This window comes from Hibiscus syriacus, unplaced genomic scaffold (genome assembly GCF_006381635.1).
Source record: "Hibiscus syriacus cultivar Baekdansim isolate YM2019G1 unplaced genomic scaffold, ASM638163v2 tig00014444_pilon, whole genome shotgun sequence".
NCBI lineage: Eukaryota > Viridiplantae > Streptophyta > Magnoliopsida > Malvales > Malvaceae > Hibiscus > Hibiscus syriacus.
This window is the reverse complement of record NW_024062326.1, coordinates 656,038-678,641: the sequence shown is the minus strand read 5'-3', so window position 1 is coordinate 678,641 and position 22,604 is coordinate 656,038. Positions and strand designations below refer to the sequence as shown.

General features: G+C 33.3%; 2 protein-coding genes and 1 pseudogene across 2 annotated transcripts; all 3 read right to left on the bottom strand.

Annotated features, from left to right (window-relative positions):
• LOC120207266 overlaps positions 1-19,824 on the bottom strand; it is a 25,235-nt pseudogene extending 5,411 nt beyond the window's left edge.
• Positions 19,664-21,522, bottom strand: LOC120207265. Its single transcript, XM_039206773.1, has 6 exons — positions 21,378-21,522; positions 21,070-21,185; positions 20,453-20,518; positions 20,263-20,354; positions 20,134-20,181; positions 19,664-19,959 (listed from the first exon to the last, which is right to left on the bottom strand). Exons 1-6 carry the CDS (start codon positions 21,520-21,522, stop codon positions 19,842-19,844), a joined length of 585 nt encoding a protein of 194 aa, XP_039062704.1. The 3' UTR covers positions 19,664-19,841.
• Positions 21,361-22,604, bottom strand: LOC120207264. The gene is made up of 3 exons (XM_039206772.1): positions 22,243-22,604; positions 21,942-21,975; positions 21,361-21,567 (listed from the first exon to the last, which is right to left on the bottom strand). Exons 1-3 carry the CDS (start codon positions 22,602-22,604, stop codon positions 21,544-21,546), a joined length of 420 nt encoding a protein of 139 aa, XP_039062703.1. The 3' UTR covers positions 21,361-21,543.

Here is a 22,604-nt window from a genome sequence, read left to right as displayed (position 1 = left end):
AGAGCACCGATGTGCTTGAATCAATGATTGAGCACCTCTGTGCTTCATTCGAGAGCTGATACCTCTGTGTAGCCAAAAAGGGATTGAGCACCTCTATGCTTCAATCGAGAACTGACACCTCTGTGCATTTAAAAAAAATGACTGAGCACCTCTATGCTTCAGCTAGGAGCTGACACCTCTGTGTAGCTAAGACTGATTGAGCACCTTTGTGCTTCAACCAAGGACTGACACCTCTGTGCAGTCAAAAATGACTGAGCACCTCTATGCTTCGGTCTTAAATCTGGCACCTCTGTGCATTAGAATGATTGAGCACCTCTGTGCTACAATCTAAAATCAAGCACCTCAGTACTGTGATCTACCGCCAAACACCTCTGTGCTAGGTTTAGCACTTGTGCACAACTGTGCAACAAGCAGGTAACAATCAATATCATGCTTTACTCAATAAAATGAGCACCTCCGTGCTTTTAGTAAACGAACACGCACCTCTGTTCTCTGATACCAAGTGTCACGGACTTAGCCTAGTTAGTTCGGTTATTAATCCGTACGACACTCAAAAGGGACGCTTCCCAACCAAGTCAGCCTTTATCTCGTATATTTGATCAAACAGAAACAAACATTGCGTTAGATCTTTAAAGCCACATGGTCCTTTGACCAATAATCCGAGCCCGTGGGGCATTGCGAATACACATCTCAACCCCCGGACTTCTCAGAGAGAAAAATGTTTTATTCAAAAAAGGAACATCGGGTTACAGAAGACTCACCCACACCATCGATTAGGCCGTAGGGGCGGCCCTCGATGGTGTTCACAAGACACGTACCTTTAACTGTGGATCAGCCCAAACTCTGTCGGCTGTCCACCCCCTACATATATGCGAAAACAAAATAACAGAAATACTACCTATAGACATTGAAATGCTCGAACAGGGGACAGTAAGTCATACCCCCACTCCCTACCTAAAACATTAAAATGCTTGAAAAGAGGACATGTTTATTCTACCCTGTAACTAGGCCCTATACATGGTTGGCCTTGGCGTGCCTACCCGATTGTGGCCCCATAAAAGGGGCGGCGATGACACCATGTACCCTGCATTGTTACAGAACAAAGTTAGTTCAACTCAACTATAACACCAAGTACACAAACTATTGGCGAAATTGCTTAAGTTCATTTTCTTTCTTCTTTCGGTCAGAGGAAGTTTAGGTGAACAACGATAATCCAGTCGAGGTCAAACATGCCACCGATTCGTAATGAGTTGAAAGTGATACTTACATATATCTCACCAAATGATACTATTCAGAAGACTCGAATCCTGATGCTTGACCGAGTGACGATCAATTGTCGAATAAACCGAAGCAATATAGAATGACCTAGGGTTCTTTCTATATAATTCCCGATAATAGTGCTTTTCAGTTTCATTTTCATGGTAGATATTTCTAATCTAACAAGGTAATGCGAAAAAATGCAGCTTGATGACAATCAAAAGAAGAAGAAATTGACTAATCAGTGCCAGCTGCAGTAACAGCTTGCCTGTACTTCTTATCTTGCACATCTCTGGCAGCAAAAATGCCGGGCCCGCTTGTCTTGGTTGTACCCGGCTGAGTGAGAACATAGCCATCTGAGTTAAGCTACAGCTGGCCGTCCAAAAACATAGTGGTCGGCTCATGCCCGATCGTAAAGAACAAACCGGGCGGAGACTTGCAAGTCAGAAACCTCTTCGGTAAGCACATTCTTCACTTTGAGGCCACCCAAGACCCTATCCCTGTATGCCTCCACGACCATCGAATTTTGTATCATCTCTATCTTAGGGTTGGAAACAACTTTGCTTTGCATAATCTTGGATGCCCTAAACGAGTCCCTCCGGTGAATGATATAAACCTAGGAACTGTACTTGGTGAGAAAGGTGGATTCCTCCATGGCGGAGTTACCTCCTCCGATCACTGCCAAGGGCTTGTTCCTGAAGATTGGCGTCGCCCCATCACACACCTCGAACGCCGAGATTCCCCTATTCCAAAATCCCCCTAGGCTTCAAATGCTCCAAAGCGTTGAACTTTGGTCATATGAGTTATATCCCACATCGGTGGTTTTTGGAGAATAAGGGGTAAAGTTGAGTCTATAAAAGGGGATGGGTTTCAAAAAATAAATATAAGATCTGTTGAGTTTGAATCGAGCTTGAATCGAGCTCGAGTCTCGAGCTTTAATCGAGCTCTTAATTTTTTTTTGAGTTCGAGCCTTTTCGAGTTCGAGTCGAGTTTTAATATTTTCTTTTGAGTTCAAGTCGAGCTTGAAAATTTTAGGCTCGCGGGTTTTCGAGTCGAGATTACATATAAAGTTTTCGAGTTCGAGTCGAGCTCGGCAATACTCGAGTTCGACTAGGCTCGTTTACACCCCTAATTATATTACATGGTGGGCAGGCTGCTTTCGATTCTACTGATTTTTTTTATTAATTAGGTAAGTATATGGTAATATTTGTTTAACATGAAATGCTCACATCTCTAGTATTTATGGTTCTTGAATTGATGTCTTCAAAGAATAACAATAATTCTTTTATCATGAAGACCTATTGATTTATACTTCTAACGAAAAGTTAAATAACCAAAAATATATTGCACAACATATAAGTTGATATCCTCAAAATAATTAATCATTAATTTCGTCTCAGACTAATTTAGAATATTTTACTCAATTTTCTTTAGAAAAAGCTTTAAAATTTTGAAGTTTAAATCAAAAATAAATATTTAAAGCATGCTATTTTACATCTAAATACTTAACATAAGTACTTAAAGTATTCTGTTTTATATTCAAAATAGATACCTAAAAAACTTTTATATATAGTTAAGATATAAAAAAAATGGTAAATTACGAAAATGATCATTGATGTTTAAGTAAAAAAAAGTCATCACTAATGTTTCAAAAGTAACAATTTGGTCACTAATATTATTGATTTATAACAAATCAAAAACCCTCTGTCTACAATCATTTTTGGGATAACAGAATATTGACATGGTGCATTAAATTAACTGACATGATATCACTTTGACTAATTGTTTGACTCTCTCTCTCTCTCTTTCTTTCCTAGTTTGTTGTACCTTTAAAGCTCATCTTCAAAGTAACCGAGGTGACCTAACATCATAAACTAGTCCCAGTTGCATGCTACTAAGCAAAATCACTCAAGTAGGGAAGTGAAAAATATTTTCTCAAGTAGAAATCATCGTAATTTATTTTCTTAAGTGAACTTGTATTTGTAGTGAAACAAGGAAGGCGCTTGGACCAATCGACACCTTCATAAAAGACGCGTGGAATATCTAATGTCTTCCTTAAAAAATCACATAGAAAGATGTCGTGTGTTCTTTGTATCTTCCACCAAAGACGCGGACTGCTCCAAATCTTTTCTCAAACATTATAACATTCACCCTTTTGAACAAATAAATTTTATACCATCCTTTATAAAAAAATATTTTTCATCACATTTCCAAAAAATATTTCTTAGACTATTGACGTTTAACATCAATATAGGAAGAGAGCATTGGGTAACTAATGGGATAATATACCAAGTTTCCCTACATTTTGAGCAAAACAAATATTGAACAATAATCAAGAGGAATTAACTCCAATAATAAGTTTTCTTCAATTCTGAATTATGAATTCTAATATCCTTTGTGCAATGATTTTGAGTTTAATTTTTATGTGTAATTTTTTATGTAGAATATGGTTCCATTAATTTTTGTACAGGGACTCAAGTAATTAGATTCCAAAATATTTTACAAGTTCTTTGTGGTTGCGCACTTTTAGGGACACACCTTGAATTTTGATGGTTCAAGTTTTGGTTGGCATCATGAAATTAATAATGACGATCAAGAATTTAATCAGATAGTTGAAATTTAGTATTTCTCTTTAATTTGAGATGATTCAGAACTCTTTCTTCTATATATTTAAATATGATACGATTCAAAAACCGTGATAAAATCGAGATAGCTAATAAGTATGTTTTAAAAAATTATCCTATCATTTCAACGAGTTTGCTTAATCTTAAAGTGCACAAATATGTTTAACAAAAATTGATTCTATCTGGTAACAAAATTGAAAATAAACAAGAATTACTTTTTTGTTTATTGGAATTTATGGTCATTGTTTAAAATCAATACGAATTTTGACAGAATTTATTCGAATATTATTTATAACAGAAATCATTTAAAAGTAAGAAGTTTGCTACTGAATTGTTTCAAAATTTTAGTTTCTAACTAAATTATTTTTGGTAAAATAAATTATAATTTATTTTTGATTTATTGTTGGATTATTCATTCTAATTATCTGATTTAAATGAAAATGAGTAATCTTATTGATTCAGCAAACTCTCAATCTTTATTATTAATTCTACTCATGCTTTGAATTAAAACTCAACAATGTTGATGGTCATGAGCCACAACGAGAAGCTTGTAAAATTCCGTTGAAAACATTTTTGTGTTTCGATATAACAAATTAAGTTTAAATGAATTTTAAGATTTTACAAATGATTTTTTAAGTATATTCGATTTAATTAATCGAATATCAAATTATTACTCCAAGTCTTTCAAGTTCAAATTCAAACCTTACTAAATGTGTAAAATTGTGTTTTATACTTAAACTATTTTTGAAACAATTTTCATAAAGTATTTTGAACCAAAATCAAGCCTAAAATCAATTTATCAAAGTGATGCACTGATGCACCAATCCATGCATCGATGCACCATGAATTAAATTGAACATCGAATGCATTTCATGCATCGATGAACATACCATGCATCGATGCACTGAGGATTTTATGAAAACATGGAATGTATTTGATGTATCGATGTACTAGCCATGCATCGATGCACTCTAGCTATTTTGAAACATCGAATGCACTTGATGCATCAATACACTCTTAGTGCACTGATGCACTAAGGGTCCAACGGTCAAAATATTTGAATTTTACACTGATGCACCATGGGTATGCATCGATGCACTGACGCTCCCAACTGCTTTAATTAATTGTTTTCATACTTAAACGGTTCTATTGACTCCACTAAGCATCCCAAATGTTCAGAATCATTTGAAGGTGTATTTAAAAAAGCTTAGAAGCCATTGATCAATAACAAGAAACAACAATCAAGAAGAATCAAGAGAGAATCAAAGAGAAAGCATCAAACCTCAAGTTTAAGCATTTCAAGCCTATTTTTCATTCAATATTCATTTTGCTTTCAAGAACACTATTTGTACTCAATTGTATTCATTTTTTAGTGTTCTTTTCTTTGTTCTAGAATTGTGAAAACAATCTACCTTGTGAGGATTTCCTTATAAGTTTTCAAATTTGTAATATTCTCTTTGAGAAATAGTGTTCTCAAGAATTAGGGTATATTCTTGAAGGAGTTGTAAGGTTATCTCTTTGGCCTCAAAAGAAAGAACAAATTAGTGAATTTGTTGGAAAATCCTTAGTGTGGATAGCTAAGGTAGTGGACGTAGACTTTGATTGAGAAAGTCGAACCACTCTAAATCGCTGTGCAATTACTTTCAATTTTCTGCAAAAGCTTCCACCAAAATTTTAATTGCCAATTCACCCCCTCTTGGTCGATTCCGTCGATCAATTAGCTCAACAATTGGTATCATAACCTCACTCATTTGAAGGTTTAATCACCTCTTGAGTTGATTCGGGAAGAGTTACATCGATTATCAAGTCATCAATGGCCTCTACTTCAAATGTCGACTCCGGTCTCGATTCGATGCCCGTCACAAGCCTCATTTCTTCAATGGAGCTAACTATGCCTATTGGAAGAATAGGATGATGTATTTCATTTAAGCAAGTGACATGGGAGCATGAAATGTTGTAGAAGACGGATATATCAAGCCTCTCACTCATCCAAGATTGTGGAGTGAAGGAGAGACAAAAATGTTCCAGCTCAACTCCAAAGCAATCCATATCATATTTTATGCTCTTGGACCAGATAAGTATGGAAGAGTTTCATCTTGTACAACCGCCAAAGAAATATGGGATAAACTACAAGTCACTCATGAAGGCACCGACGAGGTAAAAGAATCTAAAATTAGTCTTCTAACACATATCTATGAAAATCTCATGATGAAACCAAATGAAGATATCAAAGCTATGATGGATAGATTCTCAACGATTGTCAATGGTATCAAATCATATGGAGAGATCATTCCAAACAAAAAGCTTGTGAGGAAGTTAGTTTACTTACTTCAAAAATCGTGGTAATCCAAGAAAACGACAATCATCGAGGCTAAGAACCTAAAATCCTTAACTCTTAAAGAGCTAATTGGTTCCCTCCTCACTCATGAAATGATGCTTGAAGATGAGGTGGACCTCGATAAGATTGATGAGACACCAAAAGAGAAGGAGAAGAAGAAAAACATTGGAGTTTCTCTCAAATCCACAAAAGATGAGAGTGATTCAGATGAAGATGACGATGACGAGGAAATGGCATTATTTGCCAAACGGTTCAGAAAAATGATGAGACCTTACTGAGGAAGAAAATTCAAAAGAAATGAAGGTCTCACAAATGAACCAAAAGAAAAGAACCCTATCATTTGTTATGAATACAAAAAGCCAGGGCATGTCAAATATGATTGCCCACAATTGAAAAGAAAGGGTCAATCAAAGAATAAGAACAAGGCTCATGTGGCTACATGGAGCGATAAAGAGTGTTCCGATGAAGAGGAACAAGAAGTAGCAAACTTGTGCTTGATGGCATTCGGGGAAGATTCTAAGGTAACCTCTAACTCATCTGAATTAGATGATTTATCTTATGATGAGTTATTAGAGGAATATAATGGGTTGGCTTCGGATTATGAGAAATTATTTTTAAAATATAAAAATGATGTCTCAAAATTGAAAAATGAAAATAAGCTCATATCCAATACCAACAATGATTTTGAAAGTAAAATCAAATATTTGCAAATCAAACTAGAAGAGTTTGAAAAAAAAAATTCGTATTTGCAAAATTTACTTTCAAAGGTCAATAATGATCATCAAAAGAAAATTGATGATCTTAAAGCTTCTTTTGATAAAGTTAGAACAAAACGTTTTGAAAGTGGAGAAAATTCAAAATCCAACTTTGTTATAAAAAGTTTTAAAAACTACAATCATAGAGGTCCCCGAAGAACCTCTAATGGAAAAATTGTTAGAAGTATATGGGTTCCTAAAGGACTCATTACTACTAAAGATAAAGATATCCTACACAAATGGATACCTAAGGGGACTAGGATTTTGGAAACTAATAAATATGGACCCAAAGAATTTGGGTACCAAAAATTAGAAATTAATCTATGTTTGTAGGAAAATGAGCATTGCTACAAGGCACGAGAAACAAATTCAAACTCATGGAACCTTGATAGTGGATGCTCAAGACACATGGCCGGAGACAAAAGTTGGTTCATAGAGCTTAACGCCAAAAATGGAGGAGAAGTGACTTTTGGTGATAATTCAAAAGGTCACATCGAAGGTATAGATACCATAAGTAATACCTCTTCCATACAAATTAAAAATGTTTTATATATGAATGGATTAAAGTATAATCTTTTAAGTATTAGTCAATTATGTGATAAAGGATTCAATGTCATGTTTGAAACTAATGGTTGTAAAGTTATTGACATTGCATCTAATCGGATTATGCTTGTTGGTCATAGAATAGGAAACATATACATGGTGCATTTAGACTCTATTGATATGACTAATTTATGCCTAGTTGCTAAGGATGAGTATGATAGTTGGCTATGGCATAGGAGACTAGGATATGCTAGTATGGGTATTTTGCAACGGCTAATTCAAGGAAATTTAGTTCGAGGGTTGCCTAAGCTTAAATTTTATAATGATAAAATATGTGATGCTTGTGCTAAAGGAAAACAAAAGTGCATTTCTTTTAAATCCATTAATGATGTATCAACTAGTAGAGTATTACAATTGATCCATATAGATCTTTTTGGTCCAACTAGGACTACTAGCTTGGGTGGAAAACAATATGCATTTGTCTTGGTAGATAACTATTCTAGATATGCTTGGGTTCTATTCTTAAGTACTAAAGATGAAGCATTAGAAAAATTCATCACGTTTTCAAAAGTAATCCAAAACGAAAAAGGTTACTCTATAACTAGTGTTAGGAGTGATCATGGAACTGAATTTGAAAATCTTGGATTTACTGATTTTTGTAATTCTAATGGTATTAGCCATAATTTTTCAGCACCTAGAACCCCTCAACAAAATGGAGTTGTTGAGAGGAAAAATCGAACTTTAGAAGAAATGGCTAGAACCATGCTTTGTGAAAACAATTTGCCAAAATATTTTTGGGCGGAAGCCACAAATACCGCTTGTTATGTTGTAAATTGAGTAATGATTAGGCCAATCTTAAAGAAAACTCCATATGAAATTTTCAAAAATAAAAAGCCTAACATTAGCTATTTTCATCCTTTTGGATGTAAATGTTTTGTTTTAAACAACGGTAAAGACAATCTTGGCAAATTTGATGCTAAAAGTGATGAAGGAATTTTTCTGGGTTATTCCTTAAATTCTAAAGCTTATCGAGTATTTAATAAAAGAACTTTAGTTGTAAAATAGTCTATACATGTTGTTTTCGATGATAATCCCCTTCCGAGGAAGGATTCTTGTTTGAATGATGATGTATGTATTATAAAATATAAATGACGTTGAACATGACGTTGGAAAACCATCATCAAAAGAAGAAACGAAAGATGAGGAAACTTAAGATCCTCTCGAGAATCCAACCATTGAAGAAAGGGAAGTATCTTACCCAAGAGAGTACAACTATGTCAAGAAGGATGGTGAGATTATAGGTGATCTATCCAAAAGGGTAACAACTCGATATTCTCTTAGAAATATTTGTAATTATGTTGCATTTATCTCATGCATAGAGCCTAATAATATTAAAGAAGCATTAAAAGATAAACATTGGATTATGGCTATGCAAGAAGAGTTAAATCAATTTGAGAGAAGTAAAGTATGGACATTAGTTGAAAGGCCTAGTAATAAATCTACTGTAGGTACTAGATGGGTATTTAGGAATAAACTTGATGAGAGTGGTAATATAGTGAGAAACAAGGCTAGACTTGTTGCTCAAGGCTATACTCAAGAAGAAGGCATAGACTATAATAAAATATACGCTCCTGTAGCTAGGATGGAAGCAATTAGAATGTTATTAGCATTTGCATGTTTTTATGAATTTAAATTATATCAAATGGATGTTAAAAGTGCATTTTTAAATGGTTTTATAAATGAAGAAGTGTATGTGGAACAACCTCCTGGTTTTGAAGATTTAAAATTTCCAAATCATGTTCTTAAGTTGAAAAAAGCACTTTATGGTTTAAAACAAGCTCATAGAGCTTGGTATGAAAGATTGTCAAACTTTTTAATTGAGAAAGATTTTTCCAAAGGGAAGGTTGACACTACATTGTTTTTAAAGCATAAAGGTAAAGATTTATTAGTAGTTCAAAATTATGTTAATGATATACTATTTGGTTCTACTAATGATGTTCTTTGCCAAGAATTTTCTAAGCAAATGTAAAGTGAATTCGAGATGAACATGATGGGGGAGCTCTCATTTTTCTTGGGACTCCAAATCAAGCAAAGAAAAGATGACATATTCATCAATCAAGCTAAGTACGTCAAAGATATGCTCAAGAAGTTTGGATTGGAAAATGGGAAGCCACATAACACTCCAATGAGCTCATCGACAAAGCTTAACATAGATAAAGGAGGTAAATGTGTGGATGTTAAATTATATAGGTCAATGATTGGTTCTTTTCTTTATCTAACTGCAAGTAGACCAGACATTATGTTTAGTGTTTGCTTATGTGCTAGATTTCAATCATGCCCTAAGGAATCACATTTACTAGCTGTTAAGAGAATATTTAGATACCTTAAGGACACTCCTAGTTTAGGACTTTGGTATCCTAGAGACTCTACCTTTAGCTTGCATGCCTTCTCTGATGCGGATTATAGATGTTGCAAATTAGATAGGAAAAGCACCTCCGATACTTGCCAATTCCTTGGAAATATGTTGATTTCTTGGTTTTCAAAGAAACAAAATTATGTAGCATTATCTACCACTGAAGCGAAATACATTTCAGCTGGTAGTTATTGTGCACAGGTTTTATGGATGAAACAACAACTTTTTGACTATAGAATTGAAGTAGGTACCATTCCTATCAAGTGTGACAATACTAGTGCTATTTGTCTCACTAAAAATCTCATACAACACTCTAGAACTAAGCATATTGAAATTAGACATCGATTCATTAGAGACCATGTCGCTAAGGAAGATGTAGTTCTAGAATTCGTTGATACTTTGCACCAATTAGAGGATATCTTTACAAAACCTTTAGACAAGGAAAGATTTTGGACACTTAGAAGAGAATTAGGTTTAACTGGCCTATTTTCACTTAGTGTTTAAAATAATTTTATCACTTTTAAGTATAAATGAAAAATGCTTATAATAATATTTTTTGATTGCATTCTTTGCTATTAGTTAGGGGGAGTTTATGTTGTTTGATGAAAATTAATTTTATGTTCAAAAGTAGTTTAAGGATTAATTTGATTGATTGAACATGATTAATTTTCAATATATGAGTTTCCAATACCACTAGAGCCAATTAATTTAGCATTTTGAGTGTTTAAAACAGATTTTTGACATTTTTGTGCTTCATGCATCGATACACCATGAAAGTGCATCGATGCACGCCTTGATTATTGAGGACTCAATTGAGTTTTGGGATTGATTATTGTGCATACACGTGCTTCAAATTGCAGGTTACTTTCCTTTTTCCGAATCTTTAAAACATGTCAAATCCCAAACGCCATAGGACTTCACCGAGTCATTCTCGTTCAAACCAACCTCCTAATCACGTTCCTCCTCCACCTACATCTCTATTAGGATCTTGTTTTAACATGCCTGAGCGTCATAGAGACGAATTGTACTCTAGGTACAGAAATTCTTTTCAATCTTATAGAATCCGGGAAGAGCGTATTCCTTCTCTTCAAGCTATGATAGATATTGACTTTGAATACCTTCCGATTCTTAAAGCTTGGAAGTTTGATAAAATGTTTCAGCTCAAACCTATCGTTTATCAACAGTTAGTCTGTATTTTCTATTCCAATGCGGTATGTATTCAAAACGAAACTCAATGTGGGACTATAACCATTAGATCCTATCTTTTAGGCCAATATATTAATATTGACCCCGAGACTATAGCTTTCCGTTTTGGGTTACATGATGATGGGTTATACAATGAGAGTGAAAATGTGGAATATCCCTATGTTCCAAACTCTAGTGTTAGTACTCTACGATCTCATCATTATCGTTTTCTTCATTTGATGATCTCTTGGTGGTTTAGACCATCCAGAGGTAGGTATTCCACTCTTCGTGCTAGGGATTTATGGTGGATTCGCTGTATTAAAAATAAGATCAAAATAAATCTGCCCCATATTATTTTTAGTCAACTAGTGGATATCATAAACATTGTTCCTTCAAAACATGTTGAAACATTGATTTATGGATGTCTTCTGAGTAACCTCTTTATCAAACTCAGTCTAAACGTCTCTCTCGACAATCCTATCCCACTCCAAAATCAAATCAATCTTACTTTCTTGAAGAAAGTGGATTGGAAACAAGATGAGGAAACCGGTCTTTGGGTATTTCGACCCGATAAGTAAACCCCAAGAGCTAGCTCTTCACGAGCTGCTCCTAGCTCTTCTCGTGCTACTCCTCCTCCTACGGCATCGGCTGCTGACAATGATCCTGAGTTTCATCAACTTATGCAAGATATCGATGATCATGTTCCAGACGATGAGCCTGCACCGGAACCGACACGACAAGAATATCAAATGCCACCATATTTTCGATCCTTCTTGGAGTCGTTTGATCTAAGGTTTGCCTCCATGGAGTCTCGGATTACTGAGTTTAAGCGGAAGATGTATGAACGTATGGACGCACTCACTCTTGAAGTTCGAGCTCATTATCCTCCTCCTCCTGACCCTCCTATGGATTAGACATTTTCCATGCATTCTTGTTTTTTTTTTTAAACTTGGATTGATTTTGATGTTTCCGGATAGTTTGTTTTGGATTGTTTAATGTTTGAATTTGTTATGGTTTGGATGATTGGATTTTGAACTTAATATATATATATTTGGTTTGGTTGAATTTTCTTATTTTTGCATCATTAGATATATATGACCAATTATGCCATTTCACATTTGTTTATGAATATTGATTATGGCACTAATGGCTAATCTCTCTTTTGATTGTGATCTTAGCAGTTTAAGCTATATATATATCTAAAATCAAACAGATATGCTTTTCAAAACCTTGTTTAAAACATTTTAATGTCTTTTTGATTTAACAAAAAGGGGGAGAAGTGTAAAAGTGTTAAAGGGGAGAAGTGTTGTAGTAAGGGGAGTAATTTTTCAAAATTGATTTCAAAATTTTAGAAAATCTTAAAATAACACAAATGTTTTGTTATATCAAAAAGGGGGAGATTTTTGAAAACATTTTTGTGTTTCGATATAACAAATTAAGTTTAAATGAATTTTAAGATTTTACAAATGATTTTTTAAGTATATTCGATTTAATTAATCGAATATCAAATTATTACTCCAAGTCTTTCAAGTTCAAATTCAAACCTTACTAAATGTGTAAAATTGTGTTTTATACTTAAACTATTTTTGAAACAATTTTCATAAAGTATTTTGAACCAAAATCAAGCCTAAAATCAATTTATCAAAGTGATGCACCGATGCACAAATCCATGCATCGATGCACCATGAATTAAATTGAACATCAAATGCATTTCATGCATCGATGCACTGAGGATTTTATGAAAACATCGAATACATTTGATGCATCGATGCACCAGCCATGCATCGATGCACTCTGGCTATTTTGAAACATCGAATGCACTTGATGCATCGATGCACTCTTAGTGCACCGATGCACTAAGGGTCCAACGGTCAAAATATTTAAATTTTACACTGATGCATCGATGCACCATGGGTATGCATCGATGCACTGACGCTCCCAACTGCTTTAATTAATTGTTTTCACACTTAAACGGCTCTATTGACTCCACTAAGCATCCCCAACGTTCAGAATCATTTGAAGGTGTATTTAAACAAGCTTAGAAGCCATTGATCAATAACAAGAAACAACAATCAAGAAGAATCAAGAGAGAATCAAAGAGAAAGCATCAAACCTCAAGTTTAAGCATTTCAAGCCTATTTTTCATTCAATATTCATTTTGCTTTCAAGAACACTATTTGTACTCAATTGTATTCATTTTTTAGTGTTCTTTTCTTTGTTCTAGAATTGTGAAAACAATCTACCTTGTGAGGATTTCCTTATAAGTTTTCAAATTTGTAATATTCTCTTTGAGAAATAGTGTTCTCAAGAATTAGGGTATATTCTTGAAGGAGTTGTAAGGTTATCTCTTTGGCCTCAAAAGAAAGAACAAATTAGTGAATTTGTTGGAAAATCCTTAGTGTGGATAGCTAAGGTAGTGGACGTAGACTTTGATTGAGAAAGTCGAACCACTCTAAATCGCTGTGCAATTACTTTCAATTTTCTGCAAAAGCTTCCACCAAAATTTTAATTGCCAATTCACCCCCTCTTGGTCGATTCCATCGATCAATTAGCTCAACAATTGGTATCATAACCTCACTCATTTGAAGGTTTAATCACCTCTTGAGTTGATTCGGGAAGAGTTACATCGATTATCAAGTCATCAATGGCCTCTACTTCAAATGTCGACTCCGGTCTCGATTCGATGCCCGTCAACAAGCCTCATTTCTTCAATGGAGCTAACTATGCCTATTGGAAGAATAGGATGATGTATTTCATTTAAGCAAGTGACATGGGAGCATGAAATGTTGTAGAAGACGGATATATCAAGCCTCTCACTCATCCAAGATTGTGGAGTGAAGGAGAGACAAAAATGTTCCAGCTCAACTCCAAAGCAATCCATATCATATTTTATGCTCTTGGACCAGATAAGTATGGAAGAGTTTCATCTTGTAAAACCGCCAAAGAAATATGGGATAAACTACAAGTCACTCATGAAGGCACCGACGAGGTAAAAGAATCTAAAATTAGTCTTCTAACACATATCTATGAAAATCTCATGATGAAACCAAATGAAGATATCAAAGCTATGACGGATAGATTCTCAACGATTGTCAATGGTATCAAATCATATGGAGAGATCATTCCAAACAAAAAGCTTGTGAGGAAGTTAGTTTACTTACTTCAAAAATCGTGGTAATCCAAGAAAACGACAATCATCGAGGCTAAGAACCTAAAATCCTTAACTCTTAAAGAGCTAATTGGTTCCCTCCTCACTCATGAAATGATGCTTGAAGATGAGGTGGACCTCGATAAGATTGATGAGACACCAAAAGAGAAGGAGAAGAAGAAAAACATTGGAGTTTCTCTCAAATCCACAAAAGATGAGAGTGATTCAGATGAAGATGACGATGACGAGGAAATGGCATTATTTTCCAAACGGTTCAGAAAAATGATGAGACCTTACTGAGGAAGAAAATTCAAAAGAAATGAAGGTCTCACAAATGAACCAAAAGAAAAGAACCCTATCATTTGTTATGAATACAAAAAGCCAGGGCATGTCAAATATGATTGCCCACAATTGAAAAGAAAGGGTCAATCAAAGAATAAGAACAAGGCTCATGTGGCTACATGGAGCGATAAAGAGTGTTCCGATGAAGAGGAACAAGAAGTAGCAAACTTGTGCTTGATGGCATTCGGGGAAGATTCTAAGGTAACCTCTAACTCATCTGAATTAGATGATTTATCTGATTTGTTTGATCAAATGCTTTTACAACACATCAGGAATCATCAGAAGGTCACGACCGTTCGATCAATGGCGCGTGCTGACACTAAAGTTCCACGCATTGACTGAAAAAGGAAGGAAATCCCTTTTCACAATATTTTTGGAAAGGATTTCAAAATCAACAACCAAATCAAGCAAATAAAAAATAGCAATAGAATCAATCCACGGCAACAATAACCAAATCTCATTTGAAAACGAAGGTAACATTTTTCTTCGGTTTAATATGGAAACCGAATCAATCAAAAAAGAGAAAGTGGTCGCTGAAAATCGGACCTAATAAGGAAACAAATCACTTGGAGCCTCCTATAAAGCCCCTACAAAACAAGAACAAAGGGGGATGAGTCCTAATGATAATTTTAAGGGTAAACCACATGATTGATCACTTATTAAATTATATGATTGATCATTTTCTGTTAAGATTTTGTATACTTTTTTCAGTAAATTCAAAAACATAAATTATTTTTATTTTAATTAAAAGTGATCATATTCATTTTTTATTTAAATAAGATGTGGTCGTTTATTTTATAAATTTTTAAATGTTTAGTCCATGTGATTTTAACTGTCGTTAGTGAAGAAAATAAAAAATTAAATAAAAGTAACAATATTATTTAAATAAAAGTGAATAAATATTAATTTTTTTAAATTTAATGAGAAAAATATACAAAACTAAAACAAAAATGATCAATCTTATAATCTACCTTATTTTTAAATTTGTAATAGAAACTTATTATACCTCTTGAATAAACCGGCGAAATAATACTAACACCCTATCATTATAATTACTCATAACATCAATCAAACAAAATCTTAAAAAACCATTAAAAAAATATAAGGATACTCTAAGAATTATTCTAATTCAATGATCATCCGAAGCTCTTTTTCATCAACCTCCAATACGATTTTGACAATCAAATCTAGTAACTCACAATAGTATATGTATAAAATTGTTTACTAACAATTATGACGACCTTAAGTTTAACATTAATCATCCTACGATTAAGATATTAATACCACACACACACACAAAAAGAATTCCCCCCCCCAAGTATTTCACCCTCTTCGTAAAGCTATTCTCCTCGTTCCTAATAGAAAGGGTGAATTGTTCACAACTAACCAACCTAAATTATTCCCATCAATAGACCTAATTAAAGTTATTTGAAAATTTTATAATTTAATGAAAATTTATAAAATTTTAAGGAAATTTAGTTAAAATTTTGAAAATTATGTGCACAAATGGAGTGACCTCAGTTGTAAAAGAAATGTTGTTATTCTTTGTGATCTCGAGTTCGAGTACCATGAATGTCAAAAGTGTGAGCGTTCAATACCAAATAGTTACGAGCTATTTTTAATCAGATACTACCTTATACTTAACTCATATTAATAAAAAATTATATAAAAAAGTAGGTACTTCATAATCATATTCTTATTTCTCTTGTAACACCCTTAACTCATATCCGACCCGAATACAAGTCCGAGGTGTCACATTGACTTTTCAAACTTTGACTCTTATAGAAAATCCCGGGAATTTTTAAAACTTTCATTAAAACGAATTACATTAATTTACATAAGACCATAAAATACAAAATCTATCAGAGTATTCGTAATTAACACTTATTACATGCCAACATTCTATACATAACCAAGTACATACTTTGTCAATTACTTCTGATCTGATCTCTTAGTAGTATTGATGTCCGTACTACTTCTATTTACACTCTTCCTGATTCTTGGTACCTACGTGTAAATCACTTACACGCTAAGTCATAGACTTAGTGAGGCAATAAATGAATATGCAACAATAAACTTATGAATGTTCATACTTACCATTGGATCATGACATTTCAATATGCATATATTTATCACACGATAACATATATAATCATATAATACACATATGAAACTTACCTTTTTGTATCACTTTCACTGTAAGTCGGTATTTCAATTGTATTGCCCATGTATATTATTGAGAATAGAGGTATGTGAGTGCATTGAGGTTGTGCACTAATGATGTCACCACAGCTCGTATCAATTCCCTCATGGGGCACCGAACCTTAGTTCAGTATTCGTCCCGAAGGACCACGATCCAGAGGTCACAATATAAACTGTTCATATATGCCTTTAAACATATGTAAACTGTTCATATGTGCCTTTAAACATATATAAACTGTTCATATGTGCCTTTAAACATATGTAAACTGTTCATATGTGCCTTTAAACATATGTAAATTGTTCATATGTGCCTTTAAACATATGTAAACTGTTCATATGTGCCTTTAAACATATGTAAAATGTTCATATGTGCCTTTAAACATATGTAAACTGTTCATATGTGCCTTTAAACATATATAAACTGTTCATATGTGCCTTTAAACATATGTAAACTGTTCATATGTGCCTTTAAACATATGTAAACTGTCGACTCTTGGCATGCCAACTACACCTATAGTTCTCATATCGTATACTATGGGCATTATTCTTATACCTTTCATATCACTTGTTCTTTCTCTTCTGTCACATACCACATGTATGTGTAATTATATATTTCATATCATATCACATGTATCACAAGTGCATACATTCACGTAGATCATGTAGCTCATATCACTTAATTCATATCATGTTCTCATATCACATATCATATCACCATAATTATCATGTATGCATGTTCACAATTATTGTACTATGAAAATCAACATAGGGATTAGACTTATCACAACTCTTATTCCATTATACTATACATATAGTATGCACTTACCTTAGCTTTGCTTTGATTCGATTCTAATCCTTTGATCGTTCCGGAATAAGCTTACTTTTAGTATCTACATAATCACACATTGATCTATATCAGCATTATAATTAATATATTCTAATGGTTCACTCCTTAGACTAAGAGAAAAGTCAATTTAATCTTTTAATAAAGGTATGCATCGATGCACTACTGATGCATCGGTGCATAAAAAATATTCGATGTTGTAATATTACTGGGATGTATCGATGCACTCCTTATGCATCGATGGACCGATTGCATTTGATGTTTCACTATTAAAAGAGTGCATCGATGCACTACCAATGCATCGGTGCACATTCAAACAATTTATGGGTTTTAACCTTGATGCATCGATGCACTATGAATGTGCATCGATGCACTCTTCCCAAAACCTCTTTTTGAACCCGAAAATCTATTCATTTTGGATTAAATCCTTCATGTTTAATCCCCTTTTTCACTCTTAACTCTAGTACACATCCTTAAACCAATTTATACTCATTTATTTCATCTTTAACCTTCAAATCCTATCCTTCATATGAAATTCAAGAATTACATCAATAATCCAACATGTTTGAATTCCACTTTTAACACTTCGTATATCTTAACTCTTTTCTAGAAATTCATTTAGAAACACATTTTCTTTAATCCTTCATAACTTCTTTATCTTTTAATTTTAGGACAACATAAGTTTTCCATAAGCTTAAGTATTACCTAATGATCAAAACCCACTCTTAAAAATAACAAATAATCAGCTAACAAAGAATCTTACCTTTGCAAGTTTGGCTCTTCTCTCTCTCGTACATGAAGAAGAAGAAGAAGAAGAAGAAGAAGAAGTGGAGAAAATATCTCCTCATCCTTATCCCACATGCCTATATATCATTTAATTATAATTTCCAAGTCAAATGACCATTTTGCCCTCTACTTCATTTGATAATTACTAACAACTTTTAGGATTTATTTCCAGATAAATCATTGAACTAATCCATTCTTCTACTTTAATCACCAAATTCTGAAACTTTACAATTAAGTCACTAACCCATAGTTTGGGATTTTACATCTCTAATCAGATCTGTCACAAAAACGTATATTTTAACAAAATTGAATGTCATAATAATTATATAAATTAAATATTAATTTAATTAATACTAACTTATTTATAATATTTAAAAATGTTAATTTAAATACATTTATAAATGTTCATCTTTAATTTGAAAATATATATTTAGTTTAATATTAGAATTTATATAAAAAAGAATCTTACCTTGGATGTATTCTTTCTAAGGAATCTTTATTTACTTGAGAAAAAGAAAAAGGAACCCTTTCCCAAAAGGGAACGAATCTATTTGATTAGAAAAATAAGCAAATGATGTGATTTTCTTAAAATGTTTAATTTTGTGAGAAAAATCTTTGATTTTTTGTCTTATATATTGAAGTCATCGTTAAGTCGCATGATAACGGAAAGAAAATACTCTAACCATCGATAACACTGGTTTTTTTTATTTAATTATCATCTTAATAAAAAATATTTTTAAAATGAATATTAATCTTAAAGTTCGATCCCAATTCAATTTATAACATATATTAATAAAAATATTAAATTAAAAGAAATTAAAAATATAAAATATATTTACTTCTATACTAATTAAAAATGAAAAATATTGTTTTAAATAAAGTATGTATAACGACAAAATTAATCTCTGATGTTTGCACAAATGATATTTTATTTTTATTTTTTAGAATATTTTAGCCAAAATGTTTCAATTTCTTAATAAAATAGTCCATGTTAGATAAAATTATTAGTCGACTAGTAGTCAATGCATGTTGCTGACATGATATTTTTATGTATATTTAATTGATGTGGTGTCGCTTTGATGTCGTGACACACATTACATCATCAATTAAACACTTAAAAATGCCATGTCTAAAGTAACATGTGCTGATCATTAGTTAAATTATACTAGATAAACAAAAACAAGAATTTTAACCAAGAAGCTGCGTCTATGTATGCACACATTTAGCCTTGTTTCATTCAATGTTTGATCCATGCCTTGTGGAAGGCTATGTCTACTCTTCATTACTAGTGCCTTGCATTCTCTTTATAATATCAATGTAAAATTTGATGGCAAAACATGTGCTTACCAATTGCTTGGATCTGCTGAGCAACTTCGGCAGAGTCCATCGGCGTTTCGACATTGTTCATTTTAAATGCAAGTACGACTGGGGGAACCATTTCGACAACAGGTAATGCTTGGTCTTTAAGATCAAAGCAAAAATGCCGTAGCACGGTATATGCATGATTGCCAGCAAACCATACCTGCCATAAAAAGAAGGCAAAAAGCTTAACATAATCAGATGCCTGCATCATACATTAAAAGAATAAATCAACAATCAGTTAGCATATTATCCCAATGGACTAATGTTATTTGACAACGTACGAGGGATTTAAAAGCTCCTTTGGAAAGATAACTCTCAATAGAAGGAGAAGTACCATAACGGAGCATTCGGTGATGACAAATCAAGAAATGGATATGGCCAACTGTAACATAGAATTATCCCAGTTCTTGAATAAGGATATTTTGTGCATCATTTTGAACGATAATCATAAAACCAATATTACAATATCGAGACACAAGCATGAAGGATCCAGTGGAAAATGACAAGAGCACCCGTCCATAAGATGAAGTACGAAATTCGAAACCAAGGGAGCCGCTGAAAGATAATTGATAGATATATACTACTCAAGGTTATTATGATGAAAAGTGAAGCGGTATCCATAAAACAAGATGACAAAAACACTATATATTTACCGAACTATTCAGGGCTGTGTCACCGAGAAGTAGGATGACATTGAGTGTATGCAAGTTCACAGTCATCTGAAATATAGAGATGAAGGTTAAGGTTCTGTCTTACCAAAGCCAAAAAGATAAAGTAAAATGGAATAAGAAATTGAAATATATCGATAACGAGGTCAATTTGAAATATCAATGAACAGTTTTGATAGAAAGTATTATTAGAAACACAGAACGAATGGACTTCAACTGCTGATAGGAAGTAGAGAAATGACTATGAAATCATCATCTAAACTTATGTTGCACAGGCTTGGGTATAAGTGGCAGACACTGGTATGCTCAACTTTTTCTAAGATTGTCATGTATTTAGAGGGTGTTTGGAGGATCATATATGGATACCCATGTTTTTGAACACACACACACACACACATATATATATATATTGATACGCACATTCAGTTAAGAAAAAAATGAAGAGCCAGATTAGCATAGTATGATTCTATGAACTTGAACCACATGATGTGATGATTATTTCTATCATTTGGATGTGATTGAATTCCCATTACACCGAACATTTTCAGACAGGCAGGATCACAAAAACATTTTCCAGATGAACAAAGGGATAGAGAACTCACGAAATTCAATGTATAATCTTCAATGGTAAGAAATGGGAAAATAAGGCACCAATATATGGGGTCAGTAAGCATAAAAGCTCCAGAATTCATATGCATATGAAAAATCAAAATGAGATCTAACATAAAAGGTTCATGGAATACCGTAAAAGCCGCATGAAAATCTCAAAGGTCTTGCACAACTACCAAATATGATCTGAGTAAAAATGCTAGTACTTTTTTTTTCCACTAGAATGTTCAGAATAATCTTGCATTGTTGACTTGAATGGCATTTACCTGGAATATAACCTGAAAGAGATAACTAATAATGCCTGCTGCTTGTGAAACGTTGCATCTTTCCTGCGGATTTAAGGCTTTTCTCAGTATATTTGTGTCTTCTCTGTTAGTTAAAGGTTTGTAGTATCCTTGCTCAGCATCTATTCCAGCATGATGTACGTTAAAGCCACAGCTAGTCATCTTATAATGCCGGTAACACCCTTAAATAGAGAGCAACATTCCGAACTGCAAGAAGAGGGGGAAATTGTACATACTGCAAACCAGCATATGGATACAACGCAACAATTATATCGTGGAGATATAAATGTTGCAACAAAGACTAGTAAGAAGAAAATAATACTCCCTCCGTCCCACTAAAACTGTTTATTATTGACTTTTTAAAAGTCAATTTTTTTCAACTTTGACCACAATTATTTTAAATATTTTTAAAAAATTTAAATTTTATAAAATATATATTTCAAAACTACTTAAATAAAGATTTTTTAAAATATATTTTATTTTTATCAATAATAAATTTTAAATAATAAAGAATCAAAGTTCAAAAAAATTAACCAAAAAAGTCGATAGTGGACAGTTTAAGTAGAACGGGATAGACAAACCCCAAAATAAATGGTAACCAAAGTAAAAGTCCACCTGTCCAGCACCAAAAGAGATCATAACTTAGAATGTTTCAGAATACATCCATCTGAGATAGCTAAAATGCTTAAAATATAAGGCAAACACCCTATAATTTCAGTTTCGGAAGATCAGATGACATGAGTGAATAGTACATTGGGTTTAAAGCTCATTCTATTTAGAAGAGTTAAAGTATCATAATTCCTATATAAAGATGGAAGTACTTTAAACAAGAATTACTAGTAACTTGATACAAGGCAAGTTCAAAGAAAAGAGATTGCTTACTGAGTATAATAGTAAAAGATGTGAGCTCCACTAGCGACGGTTTTTGAAACAATCATTGCAAGAGCTAAACAAAACGCAATGACCCGATAACCCAACAGCCAAAAAGGATGGATTTCTTGAAGACAAGGCTTCCAAACATCATCATCATACAACTCATCACAACTTAAACCTTCTTGGCTTTCTTTTCCATCACGTTTAACTTTTTTCAATCCTTCGTATTTGAAAATTATGATCAATGATATAACAATTGGTGTAAAAACAATGACTGAACATATCAAAACCCTCCAAGTCAACCAATAACTCGAGCTTGTTGTATCTGAAGTAGTCAACAGCTCCATCCTGCTAAAAGCAAATAGCCCCAT

Excerpts from the sequence above, each read along its gene's own strand:
- LOC120207265 (XM_039206773.1), bottom strand. The coding sequence starts at position 21,522 with ATGACTAGCTGTGGCTTTAACGTACATCATGCTGGAATAGATGCTGAG. Across the intron at positions 21,186-21,377 it reads CAACGTTTCACAAGCAGCAG|ATCTCATTTTGATTTTTCAT; the intron begins GCATTATTAGTT and ends CTTTTATGTTAG. Across the intron at positions 20,355-20,452 it reads ACACAGCCCTGAATAGTTCG|CGGCTCCCTTGGTTTCGAAT; the intron begins GTAAATATATAG and ends ATTATCTTTCAG.
- LOC120207264 (XM_039206772.1), bottom strand. The coding sequence starts at position 22,604 with ATGGGGCTATTTGCTTTTAGCAGGATGGAGCTGTTGACTACTTCAGAT. Across the intron at positions 21,976-22,242 it reads ATCTTTTACTATTATACTCA|GTGGACTTTTACTTTGGTTA; the intron begins GTAAGCAATCTC and ends GGTGCTGGACAG. Across the intron at positions 21,568-21,941 it reads TGGTTACCATTTATTTTGGG|TTCGGAATGTTGCTCTCTAT; the intron begins GTTTGTCTATCC and ends CTCTTCTTGCAG.